Genomic DNA, 22123 nt, shown 5'->3' with positions numbered 1-22123 from the left:
TGACAAGAAAAAGCAAATGGAACTCTTTAATTGGGTGTCACTCTAAACTACCATGCAATTCAACCCCAAAATGTGATCTTAGTGATTGGAAAAAATGGATATAATGAGGGTATTATAAATAAACTTGATCCATTAGGCTTAAATGTCGAGACAGAGGTAAAGAATTTAGGGGTAATTATTGACTCTGACCTAACTCAAGAAAGACATGAATCGATTACGATTAGTGCAGAATGCAGCTTCCAAGAATCTTAACTAGAAAAAGAAAATCAGAGCACATCTCTCCAGTTTTGATGTCACTACACTGGTTACCTGTGCCATTTAGAATTGACTTTAAAATACTGCTTATGGTTTATAGAGCTTTAAATAATCACACTCCATCCTATATCTCAGAATGCCTTTCACCTTATACTCCAAATCGTAACCTTAAATCTTCAAATGCATGTCTGCTTAGAATTCCAAGAGCTAAATTTAAAAGAAGTAGTGAGGCGGCTTTCTGCTGTTATGCACCTAAAATCTGGAATATCTTACTGATAGAAATTCGCCAGGCTAATACAGTGGAGCACTTTTAAAAAACTGCTAAAAACCCATAATTTTAACATGGCTTTCTCATAGTTGCATTTTACTGTAACCCTGATATTCTGTAAATGCATTTAGTTATCTTTTTTTCATGGCTCCAAAATCCATACTAAGCCCTATTATCTCTGCTGTTCTTTTTCCGGTTTTCTATGGTGGCGATCTGCGCCACCACTACCCAATCAAAGCACCATGCTGTCCCTACATTGATGCATTGAAGGCCAGAGGTCCACATGACCATCGTCGTCTAATTCTTCCACGTGAATCCTTAAAACCTGAGGACTGATTTAGATCATTTATGTTAGGTAGAATGCCTAGCGGGGGCTGAGTGGTCTTGTGGCCTGGAACCCCTGCTGATTTTTTTTTCTCCAGCCCCCTGGAGTTTTTTTTTAAAGAACTTTGAGCTGCATCATTTGCATTAAAACATGCTATATAAATAAATTTTGTTGTTGTTGGCTGACCTATAATTATTATTTCATTTTATATAATGAAATGAGATGAGAGGTCAGCAGTATGAATTCAAACAACTATTGTCTTGCTGGGAGTTAGCACTTAGAGGATCATTCATGTCCCTGCGGTGGACTGGCACCCTACCCAGGGTTTGTTCCTGCCATGCACCCTGTGCTGGCTGGGATTGGCTCCAGCAGACCCCCGTGACCCTGTGGTAGGATAGTGGATTGGATAATGGATGGATGGATGGATTTTTTATTGGGAAGCTTGTTTCTCCCATAGAATATAAGATGTTGGATTAGTGCCTGAGGGGTAGTCTTATAAACTTGTGTTAGGTCACTCCCAGCCAAGAGTAACCCCCAAAGTCTTTGACTTTTTGAGAATACCTCCTCCTAATGCTTCCAGGGCATACTGTATAACAGCTTCCTCTCTAACAATTTAAAAGAGTTGGAAAGTCAGACCTGCTTCACAGCTACCACCCTTCTCATCACATTTCTGACCATAGCTTTTTCTTAGTGGGCAATGCTTCTGAACCTCTCTGTTAAGTCATCCATAATGAAAACATTTAATCTTTTATTTCAACAGGAAGTTATGATGGTCATGAGGATGCACTTCACAGTGCTTTAAGAAGAAAGAGGGATCTACTTCAAAAGCTGCGGGTAAGAATTCAGGAATGAGGACACATCAACATGTAAAAGCATGTTTGTGCACTTGGTATACTCAAAAAAGTTTCTTCTTTTCTGTAATAACTATATCCTTTCAATTTGACTCTTATCTATCCTACAGATATTATAGGTAACTTGTATTTTCTAATGTTATAATCTGACACTTAAGAGCCTTTGAATGTAAGAGAAGAAATCTTTTTCTTTTCAGAAAGCTATAACACATGTTAAACAACACAACTTGCCAACTTTTTAAATACAGTCCCTATCTGTATTTCTACAAAATACTGCAGGGTTTCTTTTTATGCTGTTTTCATCAAATCTGCAAAATAATAATTCACTGAAACTTTAACCGTATTGTTTTCTTCTGTCACATTTCCACAGCTTTGCTTCTGGTTCTATTTTTTTTTCTACAACCTTTTTCTATTGTTCCCTTTATGTCTTAATTGCTTTCTGGTTTTTCCAGAGAATAGATCCCAAGGAGGCGGGGCCTCCAATTGTTACCAGTTACTCAGGTGTGCAGCCACCTGAGGCACCGCTTTTTAAAGCTCAGTCTGCCCTTCAGTTTCTTGCTCATCTATTGTTTGTTGATGTGACACTCAGAACTGTGCCTATGCTCCTTCTCTACTTGAGGAGCTTTTACTGTGTGTTACTATGTTTGAATATTGTTTAGTACTGAAGTGTTCTGGTCACAGTTTAATTTTTGCCTTTCATTTAGCAGTACTAGGTTTGTCCTTGAGTAATTATTTGGTTTTGTCTTTTTAATTATTTGATAGAAATTGGGAGTTTATACTGGGCCTGTAAGTACTAGGTTCTTGTTAAATCATTTTCTTCATTAGAGTTGCCACTTGCTTCAGTAGGTTTTCTCCTAATTATTTTGATTATTTTCTCTAATTTTTGTGCATAATAAAATTAATATTGGTTAAGGATTTGGCATTGGAAAGGTGCTACAGTATATAAATAAAATGTATTATTATTTGACCTAAGGTGGAGTTTTTCCTTTTAGTGGGAAAACCCCACCTTAAGTGACAGTAATTAGGAAAAAAATAAATTAAAAAAAAAAGAATTAGGGAAGGCAGGTGTTCAAGAGGTTCCTTAATAAATGTTCATGATTCTGCCTGTGCTTGTTCTTGTGTGGGATCTTGCATTACTGTGCTGCAGAAAGACATCAGTTTAGAAAGCAGGCATGATTTTTTTTTTTTTGTTAAGCTACAAGCATTGCCCAGAAAGTTATGAAAATCATTTTTTTCTTGGTAATCATTTATCTTATCATTTGAAAATACTTGTCAGATAGCTGCTTATATTTTCTACGCTCATAATTTGCCAACAACATTTTCATTCACTTCAAGCCTTGTGCCAGTGAAAAATAAGTTTGTATTCCCATTTTGAAGCAGCATCAGAGTGGTTGCTGTTAGTGGCCAACCGAGATAAGACTTAGTGAGCTCTACATAGCCTTTCACAGAATGTGCTATTCATTAAACCCAAGATGTAACAGAGATTTTATCATTGTCTCTGTAGACATTTTTGACTGCCTGTTAGTGTTTGATATTGATTCTGTTTTTCCATCAGAAGACATTCACTAGTAGCCCATTGTTTATAATTCACATTGTCATTTTGAGGACCAACTGCACATTCACTAGAAAATGGACCACTTTGCAAAGATACTGCTGCGGCAAGGGAAACATTTCAAATTAATATAAGAACACATGACAAATTAACTAACTTACTGTTAGTTTTGACTGAAATATAGAATGTATTGCAAGAACTTTGGAGTAACCCTCATAGAACAGGTTCAGACATGGATGCAGTAATGTTCAGTTCTCGCACCATTTTATGTTTCTTGCACAGTGCCCTAAAAATGGGTCTAAAATATGAATACATACATGTACGTACTGGAAGAAGGCAGCGTGGTTACAGAGTCTTTAGCAGTGCTGCCTTACAGCCTCTGGAACCTATGTTCAGGTCCCAACCCAGTCTCTGTCCACGTGGACTTTGTACATTCTCCCTGTGTCCATGAGAGTTTTCGCCAGCTGTTCTGATTTCCTGCCCAGCCAGAACTTGCTCTATTTTTATGACTGATTTACCCATATGTGGAATGAAATGTGGACTATCAAAGGGTATAAGCAGGTTATAAAACCTGCAGAGGAATCGAACAAGAACAGAGCTAATGAAGTGAACCAGTGCCTAAACAGGTTTGACTTATCCTTGTCAATTTAGGCCTTCCTAAACACTGGTAGCATCTGTACGGAAGCGTATTAGGGCCACAGTGGAAAAAAAAAATACGAACACAGTGGAGAAAAAAAAAATCAAAATGTTGAGATTAAAGTCGACATGACTTTATTCTCAACATTTCCACTTTATTCCCAACATTCATGTCGAGATTAAAGTCAACATGTTTGTGAAATTAAAATGAGTTCTAAACTTAGACCTCAGAGTTTTCAGAACTTTAAATTATTAAAGCATGTGGGGGCACGGTGCTTGCTGGGATGGAGTTTTCAGAAATTTAAAAAAAATCTTCATTATACATGTTTAATTATGCCATCCATTCAGGGTTGCTCCCATCCCAGCAAGCATCTTGTGTGAGGCAGTAGGAAATCCTGAATGGGGTGCCAACACATCGCAGGGTGAATACGAACAACACATACAGTAGCAGGGTCAATAATACATAACAAAACCCCACATCCTACATGTCTTTAAAAGGAAACTGAAGCACACCAAGTAGACCCACCAGAAAAACATGCAAACTTAAGGCAGGGAACACCCGGGACCCCCTTGCTGTGAAGCAGCAGTGCAACCACCACGCCACCGTGCCCCCACATGCTTTAATATATTTTAAGTTCTGTACATTTTAAGTTCTGAAAACTCTGAGGTCTAAGTTTATAACTTATTTTAATTTCACAAAGACGTTTATCGTGTGGTGATTGGTTATGTGCAGAAAGAAAAAGCAAGGATAGGAACTGGAGGTTTAGTACGTCAGATAGAGACAGCACGCATGCAATAAAGAAAGCCCGCTCAGAAGAACATCCATTGAATTCTGCGTTTGTGTCTCCGACCACCACATCACGAACCCAACATTTACACGATATTTCAGTTAAACCTGTGCGATACCCATTCATATGTCCAGTTTTTTGGAGCCTCTTCACACCTGCCATAAAGTTCACTACACTGAACATACACCTGGGGATCCCTTAATGCAAGGGAGCAGCACTACAGCCACGCCACCGTGCCCCCCGCCACCCATGTTTAATACATGCTTTAATGCATTTCATCGTGAAGAAGATATCAAGTGTTTAGGATTAGTATTAGTATTAGTATTCTGAATGGTCATAGAGCAGGAATATCATGAAGTCAATGTGCGGCGATCGCTGTCTGTGCCTGTCAGTGCAAGAGGAAGTCAGTTTAAGAAGCACATAGAGATTAATAACTTGGTCGGGGAACACTTAATTTGAAGCATTTAATGTGCTACATTAATTTATGACGGGGTTTGAGAAAATCTAGTAAATTAAACATTCATTTTAAGATGAAGTTTAATTTGTGACATTCTAATGATAAAATAAACTACTAGAATAAAGTGGGAATGTCGAGAATAAAGTCAACGCGTCAACTTTAATCACGACGTAAATGTCAAGAATAAAGTGGAAATGTCGAGAATAAAGTCAACATGTCGACTTTAACCTCGACATTTAGATTTTTTTTTTCTTCACTGTGTCCGTATTTTTTTTTTCACTGCGGCCCTAATACGCTTCCGTACATCTGTGTCCAAGCTCAGAAAGTTCTGGAATCACAACTGCCATCCCTACCCTGACTATGTATGACCAATAAAGCTAACCTGCTTTAACCTGTATATTGTGGCTGGAAATTAAATGATTTCTCTTAATATTTTTGAATATTATTATTAGTTAATGTATTTTATGCTTATTGCACTGATAATTTTCTAATCTGCAGGTGAAAAAGAGCAGTTAATCTCAGCAACTTTTGTTGTTCATGTTAGACTTAGGCCAGGTTTATACTTCACATGACGCAACGCATGCTCTAGCGGACACTACTGCTATGCAAGCGTTTTACTGTTTGTACTTGCGCACATACTTCACGTAAATCTGGAAAATTCCCCCAGGTGGCAGTGCGAGATATCATCAGGTGAGAAAATGTTTTATCACACTGCGCCCCCCGACTTTTTGCTGGTAGTGCAACTCGCGCATGTGTCGCTTTAATTTCTGAGGATGTGCTCAGATGACACATCCAAGAAATGCTGGGAATGCATGGCAACCATGATGCGTGCGCATGCACGTACACGTTCTGAGTGTAAAGTATAAACGAGCCCTAAGACCGGGTTTATACTTAACGCAACGTGTGCTCCAGGAATGAATCCAGCAGGTGGCAGTGCGAGATGTTATCACAGTGAGAACAGGTTCGACTTCGCTGTGTTGTAAATTGCCTGGAACACCCATTAAATTCCAATGACACCTTACCACAATATCTCTGAAAAGGATATTTAATGATTAAATCCATCAATCCAGGGATGTGTCCATTCCAGCTAACATTGGGCATGAGGCAGAAACAATCCCTGGATGGGGCCTCAGCTCATCACAAGGTGAATACAAGCACACACATACACTAGCGTCATTTTAGTGTCACCAAATCTGCATATCTTTGGAAGGAAACCGGAGCACAGTGTGGAAACCCAGCAGGAAAACATGTACACTTCAGGCTGGGAATACCAGTGACGTGACTCCCTGTGAGAAAGCAGTGCTACCACTCCGCCACCGTGTCACCCCGCATGTGTGTAATTAACAGTATTCACAATTTAAACGAAATTACCGATTTATCTGTAAAATGTAACATACATACTTTACTGCATTTCATCATGAAAGTGATATCAAGTATAAATCTTAGGATTCTAAATGTGTAGAAAGTTGGCCTTAAGAGCTTTACAATATAGGAAAGTGATGCTTTTCTTTAGGCATTAACCTGTATTTGTGCTCTTGCCCTTGCAAGACTGAGCACAGGCTCTCTTCTTTGTATTTCTACTTGATTTTTGCTTCTTTTTTATTTAAGCATATTTTATAGGCAACTAGCCCAGCTAAACAGAAGTAGGTTTGCCTCCATTGCACAGAGAGAGAGCACAGCAATTGCGAACAGTCGGAATTCATATCCTTTAGGGTGAATGTGCTTGCACTGGTGAATCATTAATCCTGCCTGAAACAAACGGAGCTGTGATCTGGATTCAGCCGATCAGTGCTAAGGTGTCGCTGAACAGCCACAGACTGTAAGATGCAAAATGCTCAAATAAGCAAAACTTGTTATTAAGTATATGTGTCAAAGGGAATTGGCAGTAGGTGGATCTATGAAATAATATGAATTAGAATGTTTTCTTTTTAACTGGCTATGAAGGCTTGATATTTGATATTACTGCTTGAGCATGTTTCGTTTTCACACTTACAGCAAGGTAATGCTCCATGTCACAAAGTGTGCATCACCTCCACCTAATAGTAACTTCAGTTTATCCCAGTGGCCCACAGAGTAACCAGATCACCATCAAAGAGAGCACCTTTGGAATTAAGTAGAAAAGGAGATTGAATGTGTGACTGAAAAATCTAATGGAACTGCATAATGCTGTTAAGTCAGCATTGACCAAAATCCATAAGTAATGTTTGTATCCAAGCCTTGAAGATATCAGATTGGCCTAGAGGCAAAAAAGAGTCCTACCTTCCACTACAAAGGTTATTCTAATAAAGTGGTCTGTGAATGTGGTATCTAAAGGCCTACTGGCTAAACAACCCTGGCGCATCATTTGTTCAGGATTGTTTAAATAAACTCACCTCTAAAATAAAATTTCATGAAGTACAATTTAATATTTTAAAAAGTCTTATTTAGCATAAGCTGCATTAATTTTGGGTGGTCATAATAAATGTAATGATTTACTTCATGAAGTTAAAATTCATACTGTGATAAACAATTTCTGTAATCTCTCAGTATGAAAATGTGTGCTTCAGTTTAAATGTTTAAAGTGTAAATATTCTCAAATATAATTCAAATTTGTCATTTTCCACCCTCTGATACAGATCCATAGAGAGTGAGCTTTCTAGTAAAGGATCACAAATTAAAAATAACATCATATTCAGAACCACTGGTGTTAAAATAGATTGAAATGAAATGATACCCCATATGCTTCTTTAAAATTTGTCATTTGTAGCCTTCTGTGAGTGTCTTTTACAGGGCTTGGACCACTGGTAAATAATCATATCAAAAATATTATCATATTCAGGATCAGCTACCTCAAAATAACCAAAAATAACACCACATGCCTATTTTATCAATCCCTCCTTTTTTTTTTTTTTTGAAGTTTTGTAAGAAGGACTAACTCTGACACCTCGTATATGAATTGACTATGAAGCCCTGGCGTTGGTTGTGGCATGCATTTAGAAATGTTAACCTCTGTCCTCACATGAAAATAAACCCAATGTCTGCATTTGAGGACATTGTTTTTTCAACAAGTACTTTTTTCTTCAAGATACTGCTTAGTTCCACTGTCATCAGGTGCTACAAACACAAAAGAGAAATTCAAATTGTGCACAAAAACCAAGTTGGAATCTCAGAAGCTTAAGAAACAGATGATTACTACTTCAAATAATTTAATATTACGTTTTAATATTTTTATCTTTATTGAGCAGTTTCATCCTTTTGCCTGACAAGAAAAGAATTCAGTCTGGAGCATTTAAAGATCAGTGGCACAGTGGTAACACTGCTGCCTCGCAGTAGGGACACCAGGGCTTGCATTTGAGGTCCTATGTGCAGGGAGTTTGCATGTTCTCCCAGGGTCTGCGTGGGTTTCCTCCCACAGTCCAAAGAGATGCAGGTTTGGTGGAGTGGCGATACTAAATTGTCCCTTGTGTGTGTTTGGGTGTGTGTGTGTATGTTCACCCTGTGATGAATTGGCACCATGTCTAAGGTTTGTTCCTGCCTTGCACCCTATACTAGCTGAGATACGCTCCGGCATTCCACGCTGCCCTGTTCATAGCTAAATGATTTACAAAATGACTGCCTGACATTAAAAGATTTACTTTATCTTGATCTTCTTGTTTTCAAGCTCTTCTGTACAACATTTGAATACAAATAACATACATGAAGCAGTCCACAAATAATGGACTTAGAATTAACTTACAATGTAATACTTGACATTTCCTTTTATAACTATTTATTTACAATTGTCCACAGTAACTAATGACTATAAAATTGCCTGGAATATAATCCAAATGCAAACATCTATTGAATGAGACGAATGGAGTCTAAAGGTTATTTGAACCTTCTGATTTTGTCGCATGTGGCACATAGCAACCCGAAACAAACGTAAATGAGGAATCAGCTGGGTAATGTTTTACAACAAATTTAGGGGCAGTATTGCATTTTCTTCAGCTCAAGTGTGGCCACTGGACCGATTACCTGGAGTAGGACTATAAATTGTTTTCTTGGGCAGCTGCCGTTTTTCCTTGAAGAATTTCAGTAAGTGGTTATTGCTCTGTTTTGTAAGACAAAGACTATGTATACCTGTTTGTCACAATTATTATTCTTTGATAAAGAATAATGGTAAAAGAAACCAGGGAATGGCATTCAAAAAGCTTGTGGTAAAATGAGCACTTGATCTAAATTAATACGGCACTCGTATGCTGCTTGAAGGAATGGCTCAAATCTATGGTCGAGAAGAATCAGTAAGACAAACACACTGCCATTTCATGTTAAAGGTTGATGAATTAGCTGAAATTAATTTTAGCTGCAATTTTATTTTGTTTTTTTAGCATTAAACACTGGATTGGAACTCAGCAACAGGTGTGTACCTTTGGGTCATCTTGCTGCTATCACCAAATTACCAAGTGCTGGCTGTATTTTAAAGAAGCCCTTCAAAAGATCTGATTCCTTTTGAAAATTTTAGAAATGATATTTCCTTTTTTTAGTTGTTATCTTTAATCTTTTAAATATAACAGTTAACCATGAAACATGTCCTTCAGTTTTAACATATGACAGGCTTTGAAAAATGTCATGATATAAGTGCCTACATTGAAATTACACGTTGAAATTACAATTATCTGCTCTAATGTTATTTGGTTATTAGTGAAAGTGAATAGTAGGAACATGAAGCATTCGGGGGACTGCTGAACTGTTCATCTGCCTTCACCAAAGTGGTTAACTAATTGCCAATCTCTCTGAACATTTTGGAAGGGAAATATTTTGGATAATTTAAAATTTATGTGTTTTTTTTATCTTATTTAGGAGCAACATATGCTGGATGAGCTAAGCCGACCTCATACTTGGGGAGGAACCCGAAAAAAATACCACCAGCAAGATCTGGCTCCTGTACAATTCTACCAAATCCCAGCTCCACCACCTCCACCTCCCCCACCACCTCCTGAACCCCCTCGGATCATACAACACACAGTAAGTTGCTGTGTTGAATTGTAAATTTTATAGCTAATTAAGGAGCTCTGCCCCCTCTTTGCTTTGCTCACCAACCCCTGGACGGGTGCTACATGGTAGCCACTTCACAGCTCTGCCGCTCGTATATGGTTAAGCAGATGTACTATTTAAACAGATTGTTATTTTCATGGGAATTGTTACATATGGATAATTGAACTAACTATTTTACATTACAGTGAGTAATTAACCATAGTAAAAAATAGTAAAATGTACTGTAATAAATTGAAAGAAAATTATGTTTCATGTTGCGTTAGAGGTATTCGTTGCATTATACGTTTTCATTCTGTTTGGCTTTGAAATTAACACGCAAACACTTTTTAAACTTACACTTTTACTGTAAAACCAGTAAAAACAATATTTGGAATTAACTTTTCGTCAATATCACATTGAATTTTGATTCCATGTTTGGACTACATCGTGACAACGCAACATATAACTGCCCACGTGAGTAAATATCGTTTCTTTCTCTCTAATAAATAAATCGCATTTTTCTAGTGTTTGTCCCTGTGATTTGTTAATTATCATAGCAAAAGCTATTCTAACAGGAAAGTGTAAACGTTTTAATATGAATGGCATATCAAGATCTCCGTTGGTGTCTAATGTTTTCCGCGAAAGATGTACTACATTACCTTTCTTTGTTGAGAGGAGGACGGAACCCCCTCTACCAGCTTGAAAAAATCTCTTGGCAATAGTCTCGTCTCGTCTCAAGATTTTCTTTTATAATAGCGAGATGTTTGCCATTTATTCATGATTTGTTTTCCTACTCTGTTATATACCAGTGGGTGTCTGGACTTGCTGATGGAATAGCACTGCCTACAATCTTAGTATTTAAATGAACCTGTCAAAGGTACTTTTTGCCTTCCCTCTTGCTTGTTATTTTTTTTATGGTGCAGCCTAACCAGTGGGATTTTATCTCTATAATAGTGGAAGATGATATTCATTTGGTTTGAACTCACGGTGCTCTTCAGTGCACACTGTTGAGAAACAAAGATATGGAGAATGTGAGTTAGTCCTTTTAACCTGAGGTCATGGTACTCTCCAGAAAAGTGATGGTCTCTGCCAAATGAACTGGAGCAACTGCCTCAGGTGGAAAAATGTTAATATTTTAGAGACTAAGATGTTAAGAAAAATCTGCAAGAGGATCTTAAGACTGCTGTATGGTTTGTCCTGCTTAGCCTGCTAGCACCACAACAACCAAACTGAAATGGAGATAAAATTAATATGTATTGTATTTGTTGAGTTTAATATGAAAACATCATTTTAAGAGCACAGCACAATTTAGCAAAGCTTTACACAGTGGAGTAGCCAAAGGAATGATCTGAAAACTATTTGAAGTCTCCAATGGGAATGAAAAATTTAAAAAAACGAGATCTCCTTAATATCTGTTTGGTTTCTCCTAGACAACAATGAGATCAGAAAGAAATAAAATGGGTGCATGCTCTTTTGTCTCCTGCTACTCAGATTTTTCTCCTGAGAAAAAAGAGCCACCTGTTACACAATAGCCAAAATGAAAACAAAGAAACAATATCATTAAGTGTTAATAAGATTCAAAGCCAGAAGTTCCTTAAGAAGATTTCTTTTTTTTAATACACATTTGGATGTAATATTCAGACACTTTGCTGTGCTGTTTTATTTGTTTTAAAGTGTAATCATGCCAATAATGTCACATACTATACAGGTCCAAGCAATGTTACCTAGCAGCTCACTGCATCTATGGCCACAAAAAGGCTGTAGAAAAATTATTAATATGTTAAAATGCTTCAAAACTAATATTCACAAATTCTTTTTCTTCTTCTTTCGGCTGCTTCTGTTAGGGGTTGCCACAGCGGATCATCTTCTTCCATATCTTTCTGTCCTCTGCATCTTATTCTATTACACCCATCACCTGCATGTCCTCTCCTACCACATCCATAAACCTTCTCTTAGGCCTTCATCTTTTTCTCTTCCCTGGCAACTCTATCCTTAGCATCCTTCTCCCAATACTCAGCACCTGTCCAGACCAACACAATACAAAAATTCATACAAATGCACCACTGTCTGCTGCATTTCTCTCAATATGTTTAAAGAACTTATGATGCATTTCTTTCTTTTTGTATTTCAATTTGGAAATAATTTTCATGTATTTAGCAGTTATCATACATTAGACTCACTTGCTTTGAACAGAATGGTCGCAAGTATAGATATCTGTAAAGAATAATCCCTTAAAAATATTACATTAGGACAGCCACTAGTGCACATTTTCTGCTTTGCCTTACTTTCGTGCTGTGACAACATTTGAAGTCTGCTTTCATGGTCAATAACATGAAAACCATTTACCCAAATAACATATGCCATGACCACTCACTGTTAAAAATACGCAGTCAGTATGTATTGGAGGAATTCCCTGTGAATGTCAGACCATGTGCATTTGCCTATATGAGCCTGCCTAGACAAATCCGCTTCAAAAGCATTTTGATTTTTATTAATTGTTTCTTTTTAGACGTTTTTTACAGTACTTGATTAATTCAATGGGTCTTCAAAAATAATTTTTAAATTCCATGCTATTTCTAGTCCTTGTAACAAAAATAAAACGGACAAAGCACATTTATATTGGTGAGTTATCAAAATGCATTATTAATTTTTTGCCTTATTAAACTCAATGGTTTGAAAAAAAGTTCTCACATAATTTGTGATTGTTTCTACTTTGATTTCATTCATGTTGAAATAAAGCATATCATTTAAGGTGATTTGTTTTATCTTCCACAAATCATGAAATCTTATATTCTATGAGATAATATTATGGACATACAAATGAATTTCATGTGTTATTGTGAAAGGTTTATGTCTTACACCACACTTGACAGTGTTCCCTTGCTGTGAGTTAGATGGCCCACTTTTCAATTAATAACAAGCTGTATTAATTATCAGGAAGCTTAAGACACAATGGTGATGTCTTCAAAGAATAAAATGCCATTATATTGGTTGTAATTAAGTTAATCGACTAATAGATCAGTCTATACTACTCTATGATAAACCAGTACATTTTAGAAGAAAGTCCATTTTGCTAACACTTAGCTCCTATTTATTCAGGGAGCCAGAGGTTAAAGACGTCAACCAGAAACCAAAACCGTAAGACAACCGATGATCAAAGGATTACAGGAAATTTCACACAAGGGGCAAGACAAGAATTAGAATTGAAAGCATAATCAACCTGGAAACATGGAATTCTTAACAAAGAAAGGTTCCTTATTGTTATTCTTTATTTTAAAGTAAGGTTTACACAAAGATGCCTACACACACCCCTCCCCTTCCAATAGGAAAATTTGACTGCTAATTTGACAACTCACAAGGCCTAAAAGACATTCTCATTTATATTTAATTTAATAATCAACTTTGTCACAGTTGTTTCTCTGAAAATTCCTTAGGAGAAAGAGTTTCAGACAAAAAGAGGACATGATATATAACTGAGGTAAAAGGAAACAAAAGGAGAACTTGGTTTGAAAAGCATCTTGTATTTTGTGAGGTCTCTTCCAAGTCTTGTTTTAATCTTTCAAGACTTCATATTTTTTACTTATTATTGGATTGATGCTTTTATCTAAGGTGACTTCAAACATTTTAGCTATGGTTTGTTTTTTCTTTTGTTTCTAATTGAAGCACAAGCAGGTGAAGCAACTTGCTTATAGTCATGCAGTGTCAGTCACTGGATTTGAATCTGCACAACCCCAGGGTTTGAAGTCCAAAGTTTTAACCACTATGCCACACTATCTATATTTTCTACTAGAATGTGTATGATTTAATTGGAACACAGTGTGGAGAGCAGCCCAGACACAGATAGACAGACAAACACACGTTTATTGTGCATTCTACTATTTATAAGTGTGCACCTACAACCCAGTGCCCCTGCACCAATCACCCTCAGTCCAGGCATCTTTCTCCAATGCCTCTCTTTCTGACCGCCTCCACTCCTCTCCTCCGAGCTCTGTCCTCTTCCACCCAACTCCAGCTACTGAATGGACGAAGGTGGCCCCTGTTATGCTCACCCGGCCGTGCTCCAGGTGCCTCCTGATGAAATTCCGGTGGCACTTCCTGGTGTGGCGGAAGTGGCCCACGAGCACCTGAAAGCACCCTGAGTCTCCCTGGTTTTCCTTCCCCCAGCACCTCCGGGTGTGGCAGAAATGCTGACGTCCAGGGCTTTTCAGGCATCCTGGCGCCCCCTGGTGGTGACCACGGGCACCTATAGGGTTGAGCTTCCATGCTCTGTTCCCATGGCCCCCATACCAACCAGGGCGGCTGCCCTCTTGTTGTCCGGAGGAGGCGTAGTCCCTCTCCTGGTCCTTCCAGGCGTCCCAGCTGGGTACTACCCCCAGCCGCTCACCACAACAGCAATATAAATTAGAGCAACTAATAGTATTATTCTGAAGGAAGGACCACAGTTTAGTTATCATAATAAAGTGCTGTATTATCACAAACAACTCTCCATACATTTCACCAGATATTACTAGATATTACTATTACTATTATTATCTTATTATACAATGGAAATAGTTTCAAACAGCAAAATAATAAATACAATTTAAAGACACTACTTACAAAATTTGAACACATTGTGTGACTTTTTTGAGATCTCTGTGAAACTCTAGAGGAGACAAAAGTGAGAATATTGGGTTATTTTTTTTTCTCAGGCGAAAAATCTGAGAAGCACGAGACAAAAGAAAATGTCTCCGTTTTATTTTGTTCTGATCTCATTGTTGGTTAAGAGAAAATAAAAAGATAATAAAGAGAACTGATTTTTCATTCCTATGGGTTTAAATAACCTGCCATCCAATCAGCTTCTTCCAATGGGAAACTGATCGGCTCATGTGCTCGCCACAGCATGGTTACAAGAAAGCCTCCATAGCAACCAGCATTACACAAACATTAGATAACACCAGTATACCGCAATAAAAAGAGCATGTGTAAAAACATATCAGGCACTCCAAAACTAACCTGCAATGACTTGATATTTCTTTAATGCTCCATGTGAACAGTAGCACGAGCTGGTGACAAGTGGAAATTTCAGAAAAATATGAATATACTTCACCTCCTCCTTGTTCTAAAATAATGAAAGAACCTGTTTGGTTGATTATTACATTAGTTTCTGACCAAATCTTGGCTTTTCTAATTTCCTTTTTAACTTTTGTAGTGTCTTTTATTGTCATTAAGCCCTAGAGGTTAAACGTAATTGAACTCTCTTTACCACAGATGCCACAGCAGCCAGCAACCATCATCCAACAGCTGCCACAGCAGCAGCCTTTGATTGCACAGATTCCTCCTCCACAGCCTTTGCCACCAATCAGATCTGGCAGCATCAAGGAAGGTAAGTCTGGCTGAGCTCAGTAATAATCAAAGTCAAGAAAAAGTGCAATTTGAATATCATCAGCTCACAAATTTGCCATCAATATCTGAAAAGATGTCCATCCTTGAATTCAACTTGCAGCAGTAGAACCTTGAGGGTGGCTTAGAACTTCTGTTTTATTTAATGCTGAATTTTCCTTTGAGGGTAATCAAGAACTCTTATCACGGTGGCCTTAAATTGTTCCCTAAATGATTTTAACTACAGACTTATTTTGACTTCTGGCTGAAGTAATTTATGTGTTAGGTTTCTAATTTCTTATGTGTTTATGATTTTTAGTAGGTGGGGTTGAAAGTGCCTGAAAATGGCGATTCTGAATTGGCCTCCTATGAGTAGACGTGAGTGTATGCATGAGTGTGTCATGTGGTGGACTGACACTCTTTCCAGATTGCTGCCTTGTACGTTTTGCTGTGGAGAGAAATGACAGCCAAATCTCCCATGTTAAACTAGGGTAGTCCCATTAGTGCTAAAATGTTTAAAAATAAATTAATTTTACTGTGCTGCTAGGGGTCTCATTAGTGTTCCAATGTTGACCAATCACTGAAATCTTACTCGTGTACTATGGGATACACAATAAATGAAATATGCAGAATGCTTCTCAGTTAGAGTATATTCATGTTCAGTAGACATATTATATCACACACACAGAAGTACCATCATCAAACACACACTTTCCAGTTAGATTTCATGAGATGAGCTGTGTGTGTGCAAAGCTAAAATGGCTATACAGATTAAGGTAATTGTGAACTGTGAACAGATTTCCACACTGCCCCTGACCAACATTGCACATCTAGTTAGTTAACAGCACAGATGGCCATTATTTCAAGGGTAAAGAAGGATTACCTTACATTGTGATCCACAATCTTTGCACTTTTGGCTATCCCCTGTCACTTGCTTCGACATGAACTTGATCAAGGCAAGCATTAACAGTTAGCTTTTTTTCTGAAAGTCTCCATCTGTTCCTCAAATCCTTCCAGCAGTAGAACTCTTATCAACCCTTATCCCCCAACAGTTCCAAGTACATTGGGCTATAGACTTGAATAAACTTTAAGCCTGTAAAAACTACTACATACAGTATGTACATGCCTTTTGGATTTGTTAGCCGATCATATTGTTACCCAGAAGTATACATACAACTGGTATGGAAGGTAATTGGTGACAGGAAGAAGTAAATTCTTGTGTTAGGGAAGATGTTTCTGTCTGGTCCAAGGTGGAAAAGCAGCTACCATAAAAAAGGGAGATGCGTGTCTGAAGGCGGGGTTGGGGACCATCCTGGTTGTTCCTGAAGAAATTACAGTAAGACATAACAGTTTCAGAAACGGCTTGCCAGGTGAATTTTTTTTTGCCTGTGTTACCCTCTACCTGAAAATGCATGTGTTAGGATTTTAAAGATTCTGATGACAATGGCAAGAGATTTAATTTAGACATACTGTACAATTTGTCTTTTGTCTATACAGGTATATTTTTGGTTTTGTGAAAATAAGATTTGCAATGCATATGTTGATATATGCATATGTAAGTTTGTAAAATATAGGGAAACCAGTAATGGCGCACTGCACGATAATGTGCAGTGAGCATTCATAGATTTCATCCTCCATCTCTGTATGTTTAGCATTCGTTTGCTCAGAGGTTGATGCGCTTGCTGCTTCCTGAGCAGCTCTTCTTTTCTCCACCCTAGCGGCACGCTTCTTCTCTTCTTTCGTCGGAATCTTTTTGCATTAAAACTGATTAAGTCAGTGTTTGTGTTGCAATTACTGAGTACGTTTTCTTTAATTTTTCACTTAAGCTGGTACTTAAGTCTTCAACCTGTCTCAAGAATGATTTAGGATATGAAGAGCTAGGGGAAGTGATGGTGAAGGTGGGAGGGATGAGAACGGCGCCCGTACCTATGTGCTGCATGGCCACCCTGCTGGCCGCTGCCGAGAGTTGATTGTACAGTAAAATAGAGTAAAATAAAAATAAAAAGAGGAATAACCTTGGAGGTTAATCATCATCCCGAAAGCGGATGGTAGACGTCACCTAGTACTTGTGTACCAAATTTCAGGTCAATAGTTCAAACAGTTTGCAAGCTACAGGTGATTTAAAATCCTGGACAGACGAACGGACAGCCACGGTAGCGTATTATTTAAGAAGATAAGTGATTGTTTCAATTACTACAATGTTTGCTGGATCGTGTATTGTTTGTGGGTGTGAAAAAAGGGATTAATGTTGGTCAACAGGCTCTCAAGCATTTTTTTAGATTATTTGCTGCAGCTCTCGAGAGACTGAGTGAGGAGTCCGAGTGTCTGGGCTTGTGAGTGTCCTGGATAAAAAACAAAAGCCAGGCCTTTAATTACCTCTTAGATCAGCAGTGTATCTGTTTGAGGAGAGAGTGTTGATCTTGTCAAAACGTTTGCTTACATGTCATGCATTCATGTCTCTGGTGACTCTACCTGTGAAGTCAATAGATGGACTGGGAGAGCATGGGGGTTGTGAGGTCGATGGAAAGTGGTTTGTGGTGCTCCCCTGTTTTGCTATATGGTCGCGTGACATGGACACTATTCATTGACATGAGACAAAGACTGGACTCCTTCAGTACTGTGTCTCTTCAGAGGTTCCTTCGGTACTGCTGGTTGAACTTTGTGTCAAATTAGGGGTTGCTCACAGAGTCCCGATTGAGGCATATTACCTCCATTGTGAGGGTGTGTCCATGGCCATGTGGCGCAATTCCCTGAGGATGATTCGGCTCAAAGAATCCTCATTGTTAAGGACCCAATCGGCTAGGGTGGGACTGGGTCACGTGTCTGCCTGAGGGGTTGTCAACCAGGATCCCAAGCTGTTTTGTTGTATGGTGGGTGTGGCAATGCGCTGTACCAGTGCATACTCCCCAACCTGACCTGACCTGACCTGAATTGCTGCAGCCGAGATGGCTGACAGCCGAGGTTATTATAGTTAACAAAAACTAAAATCAAAACTGAAACTATTATTAAAAAACGTTTTTGTAATAATTAACAAAACCAAAATGAAAAACTAAAACTAAATGAAACTATTAAAGTAGCTGGAAAGACTAACTGAAATAAAATAATAATATACTAAAAATATTGTTAGTTTTCATTTTTGAATGAATATTCTTGCTGTTAGTCTTTAACCCTTGTAACTTTTAACTCTAAAACAGAAAGTCATCTACCACGAGCCGCCCACATATGTATTCATCCAGTGGTGACAGAGGGCAGGTGTTCACACAGCATTTGTGGTGACAGAGCAAGCTGAATATGGGCGCATAAAGTGTGTGAAATAGAAAGTGATTTACATTCCGCCTTTCTTTGTGCTTGTTGTATATTAAGACGTAATTCAAACACCTGAAATCAGAATGTGCTAGTCAATAAAACTTTTACCATATGGACAGAAAAATGAGTAAAGTTTCAGTTTATTTCTCAGGTGCCTGCTTTTTGTTAATAGTAATTCACCTGCCACTTCGCACAGGAGAAATCATTTTTATTTTCTTGTATACGAAGTATAAAGAAAGTATAGTAATCAGGAAAAAATTCAACCTAAAGATTTTGATGAATCATGATGTTTTAGATCTCCCCGAGTCCGAAAATACCATTTTTTGGAGTTATGTCTATGTGTGTGTAAACACAATAACTCAAAAATGCAATGAGATAGATGGATGAAATTTGACGTGTAGTTGTTGAACCAAAATTGTAGATCAGTATTAACTTTTGAGCCAAATCCAACAACCGGAAGTAGTACTTTACTTGAACATATACTCAATTTTTTTTTTATGTTCAATATATTATTGACTAGCAAAATACCCGCGCTTTGTAGCGGAGAAGTAGTGTGTTTAAAAAGTTATGAAAAAGAAAAGGAAACATTTTAATAATAACGTAACATGATTGACAATGTAATTGTTTTGTCATTGTCATGAGTGTTGCTGGCATTATATATATATTGTAGCGACCCGTGGTCGAGTCTTGAAGATTTTCAAGCCGATTTCTCTGTGCACCTCTTCCAAGCTGTCGGCTAGCGGATTGCCAGCATTAGGCACGCAGCTGTACCCAGCTCTTTAAGTACGGCCGTGTCCCATACACCGCACGACTACGAGCGTCTCGGCAGCACGCAGCTGTACCCAGCTTCTTAAGTAACGAGCACTCGTGTCCCATACACCGCACGACTCCGAGTGTCTCGGCATTAATTGCTTAGATGAAATCTTAGCAATAAATAACAGCTCTGTCCTGTTGTATCTCCTTATTCACAGATAGCCAGTAAACAAAGCTCAAATTCATCCGCTTAACCACTGTCAAGGTCAACAACAAAACGACATTTCTTAACGGCGGTATCTATTTACATTTTACAACCCGGACGGCGATATCCCAACCCACCCCACCGGGCTGCGCACAAACACATATAACATTTACAACAGAAAAGACAATTACGAACTTAGTTAATCTTTACACAACAATAACTTTCACATAAATTTCCCATAAATTCCCCACAACTATTTTACATAATTTACCCACAAGGCGTCACTCCGCCAGCTGGACTGCCGGGTTGCTAATATATATATATATATATATATATATATATATATATATATATATATATATATATATATATATATATATATTGTGAACAGGACCCGGACACAGACAGACAGACATCGTAGTTCACCCAACACACGTTTATTATTTACAATATTTACAATATTTGTTCAGTGCACGTCCCAGTGCCTCCAGCACCGATCCCCCAAAGTCCAGGCCTCACAGTCACCAAACGCCTCTTCTTCTGGCCGCCTCCAGTCCTCTCTCCAGCTCCGTCCTTCTTCCACCCGACTTCCGCTCTCGAATGCAGGGAGGCGGCCCCTTTTATCACACCCCGGTGGGCATTCCTCTGCGGACACACCCCAGGACGCCTCCGGGTGTCCCGCTGTCCCTGTCTTCCCCCCAGCACTTCCTGGTGTGGCGGAAGTGCTGGGCTCCAGATTTCTTTAGGCACCGGGGCACCACCTGGCGATGGCCACGTGCCCCTACAGGATTGGGCTTCCAAGCCCCTTACCCGAGGCCACCAACAAAACCAAGGCAGTCGCCCCCTCATGGTCGGGAGGAGGCACCAGCCCTCCTCCAGTCCCCTCGGGCGTCCGCCTGGGCTCCACCCCCAGCCTGCCTGTGACAGTGCCTCACTGCCAGCAAAGACCCATCCGTCGGAGTGATACATCCCGAGAGGGCAGCACGTCCCCGGAGTGGGTCCTACTCCATACCCAGGGCTCACCACAGCATTTTGGGACGCACCACTTCGGCACCCCTTCCGAGGCCTTCTCGTCCCTCTGGTCTGCACCGCTCTCACTTTTCCAGTCCCCGCCAGCCGGGGCACCAATCGGTCACCGGTGGAGAACCCCCCCACGGAGCAGCCTGTTCCGGGAGGGCAGGTTCCCAACGTGGCAGGTCCAACGGCTCTTAGGGGCTTCGGACCTGTGAATAAACAAAGGGGAGGCCAGAAGCGCTGCCTGGACACCCGCACCGGGCGTCCCTTTCATTTCTACGCCCGCAGCGCTCTCCCCCCATCGGTAGCCCCCGACTTGCCTGTTCGGTGCCTCCACCGTGGGTTCCATGCCCGTCTGTCCTTCATTGCTGGGACTGCTCTCGCAAGCGGCTCCTCCACCTGCCCAGGATTCTCCCTCTGCCTCTGCAGAGGACGGCCTTTCACCGGACGTGCGCACCCAGCGACACGAAAATTCCTGTCGGAGGAACCGGCATACACCCCTCGGCTCCTCCTTCCTCTCTTGGACGCTCTGACGGTCTGGGTTTGAGCACAGCGAAAGCTCAAATCCAGCCCCGTCTGCGTCCATGCAGACCGACGGGAGACAGCCGCAGGCTTGGAGCGCAGGGTGCTAGGACCCGGAGCACTCATCAGCCCTTGTCCTGCCAGTCCCTGCGTTCTCGCTCTCCTCGCTCTGCGGTCAGCCTGCACTGCCACATCCGCTGTTGGAGAATCGCGTACTTGTTGCCGGTCATTATTATTATTATCACGGCCGTTTTCGGCGACTTCTCCCTTATGCTGTACGGGGAGGGTAATGCTCACATTCCCCGCCGAACTTCCCCGGCCAAAGGCTCCAGCCTGCGGCGTCTCAGATGACACGATCGCCGTCCCCCTCTCCAGTTCCACGGAGAGAGCACGTAGCACCTTTAATAAAGGTGACTCTGCTGGCCGAAGGGATTCCTCTGGCTCGCGCAGAGCCACAGGCGAGAACAGGGAGACAAACGCCGGTGGGCTTACCTGTCCGTCATCCGCACACATTGTCTGCCTCCTGTGGGCCACTCCCTCTGGCCCAATCGGGTCTCTCTCTTCCTTGGTTCCACCTCTATCCAGTCATTGGCGGGCACACAAGACACACCGGCCAATCCTGTGCCTGTCAGCGGGTGGGACTTCCAGTCCGTGGCCATTTTGGCTCTTTTCTTTCCAGTGCGGTGGCATGCTGGCTCTTCAGGTTGCAGCGTCTCCCTCTCAGCAGCTCTCCCAGCTGCTGCTGCGTTAACGAGGCGCTGCGGTTGAAGACAAACACACGCGGCCCCGCAGGGCCTTTTGCAAGCAAGCAGGGAACTTACCTCCCGGGTCCTGTCTG

At 40.1% G+C, this 22123-nt stretch overlaps 1 protein-coding gene across 1 annotated transcript in view; it reads left to right on the top strand.

Moving 5' to 3' along the window:
• zgc:112416 (uncharacterized protein LOC550509 homolog) overlaps positions 1–22123 on the top strand; it is a 69128-nt gene that overhangs the window by 15850 nt on the left and 31155 nt on the right. Inside the window, exons 3-5 of the mRNA XM_039756352.1 lie at positions 1609–1682; positions 9951–10115; positions 15375–15489. Coding sequence (XP_039612286.1) covers positions 1609–1682; positions 9951–10115; positions 15375–15489 — 354 coding nt within the window. The remainder of the gene's footprint in view (positions 1–1608; positions 1683–9950; positions 10116–15374; positions 15490–22123) is intronic.

Source organism: Polypterus senegalus, chromosome 6, assembly GCF_016835505.1.
Source record: "Polypterus senegalus isolate Bchr_013 chromosome 6, ASM1683550v1, whole genome shotgun sequence".
Classification (NCBI taxonomy): Eukaryota; Metazoa; Chordata; class Cladistia; order Polypteriformes; family Polypteridae; genus Polypterus; species Polypterus senegalus.
Note: the sequence above shows the minus strand (reverse complement) of the source record. Positions and strands in the feature narration are given on the sequence as shown.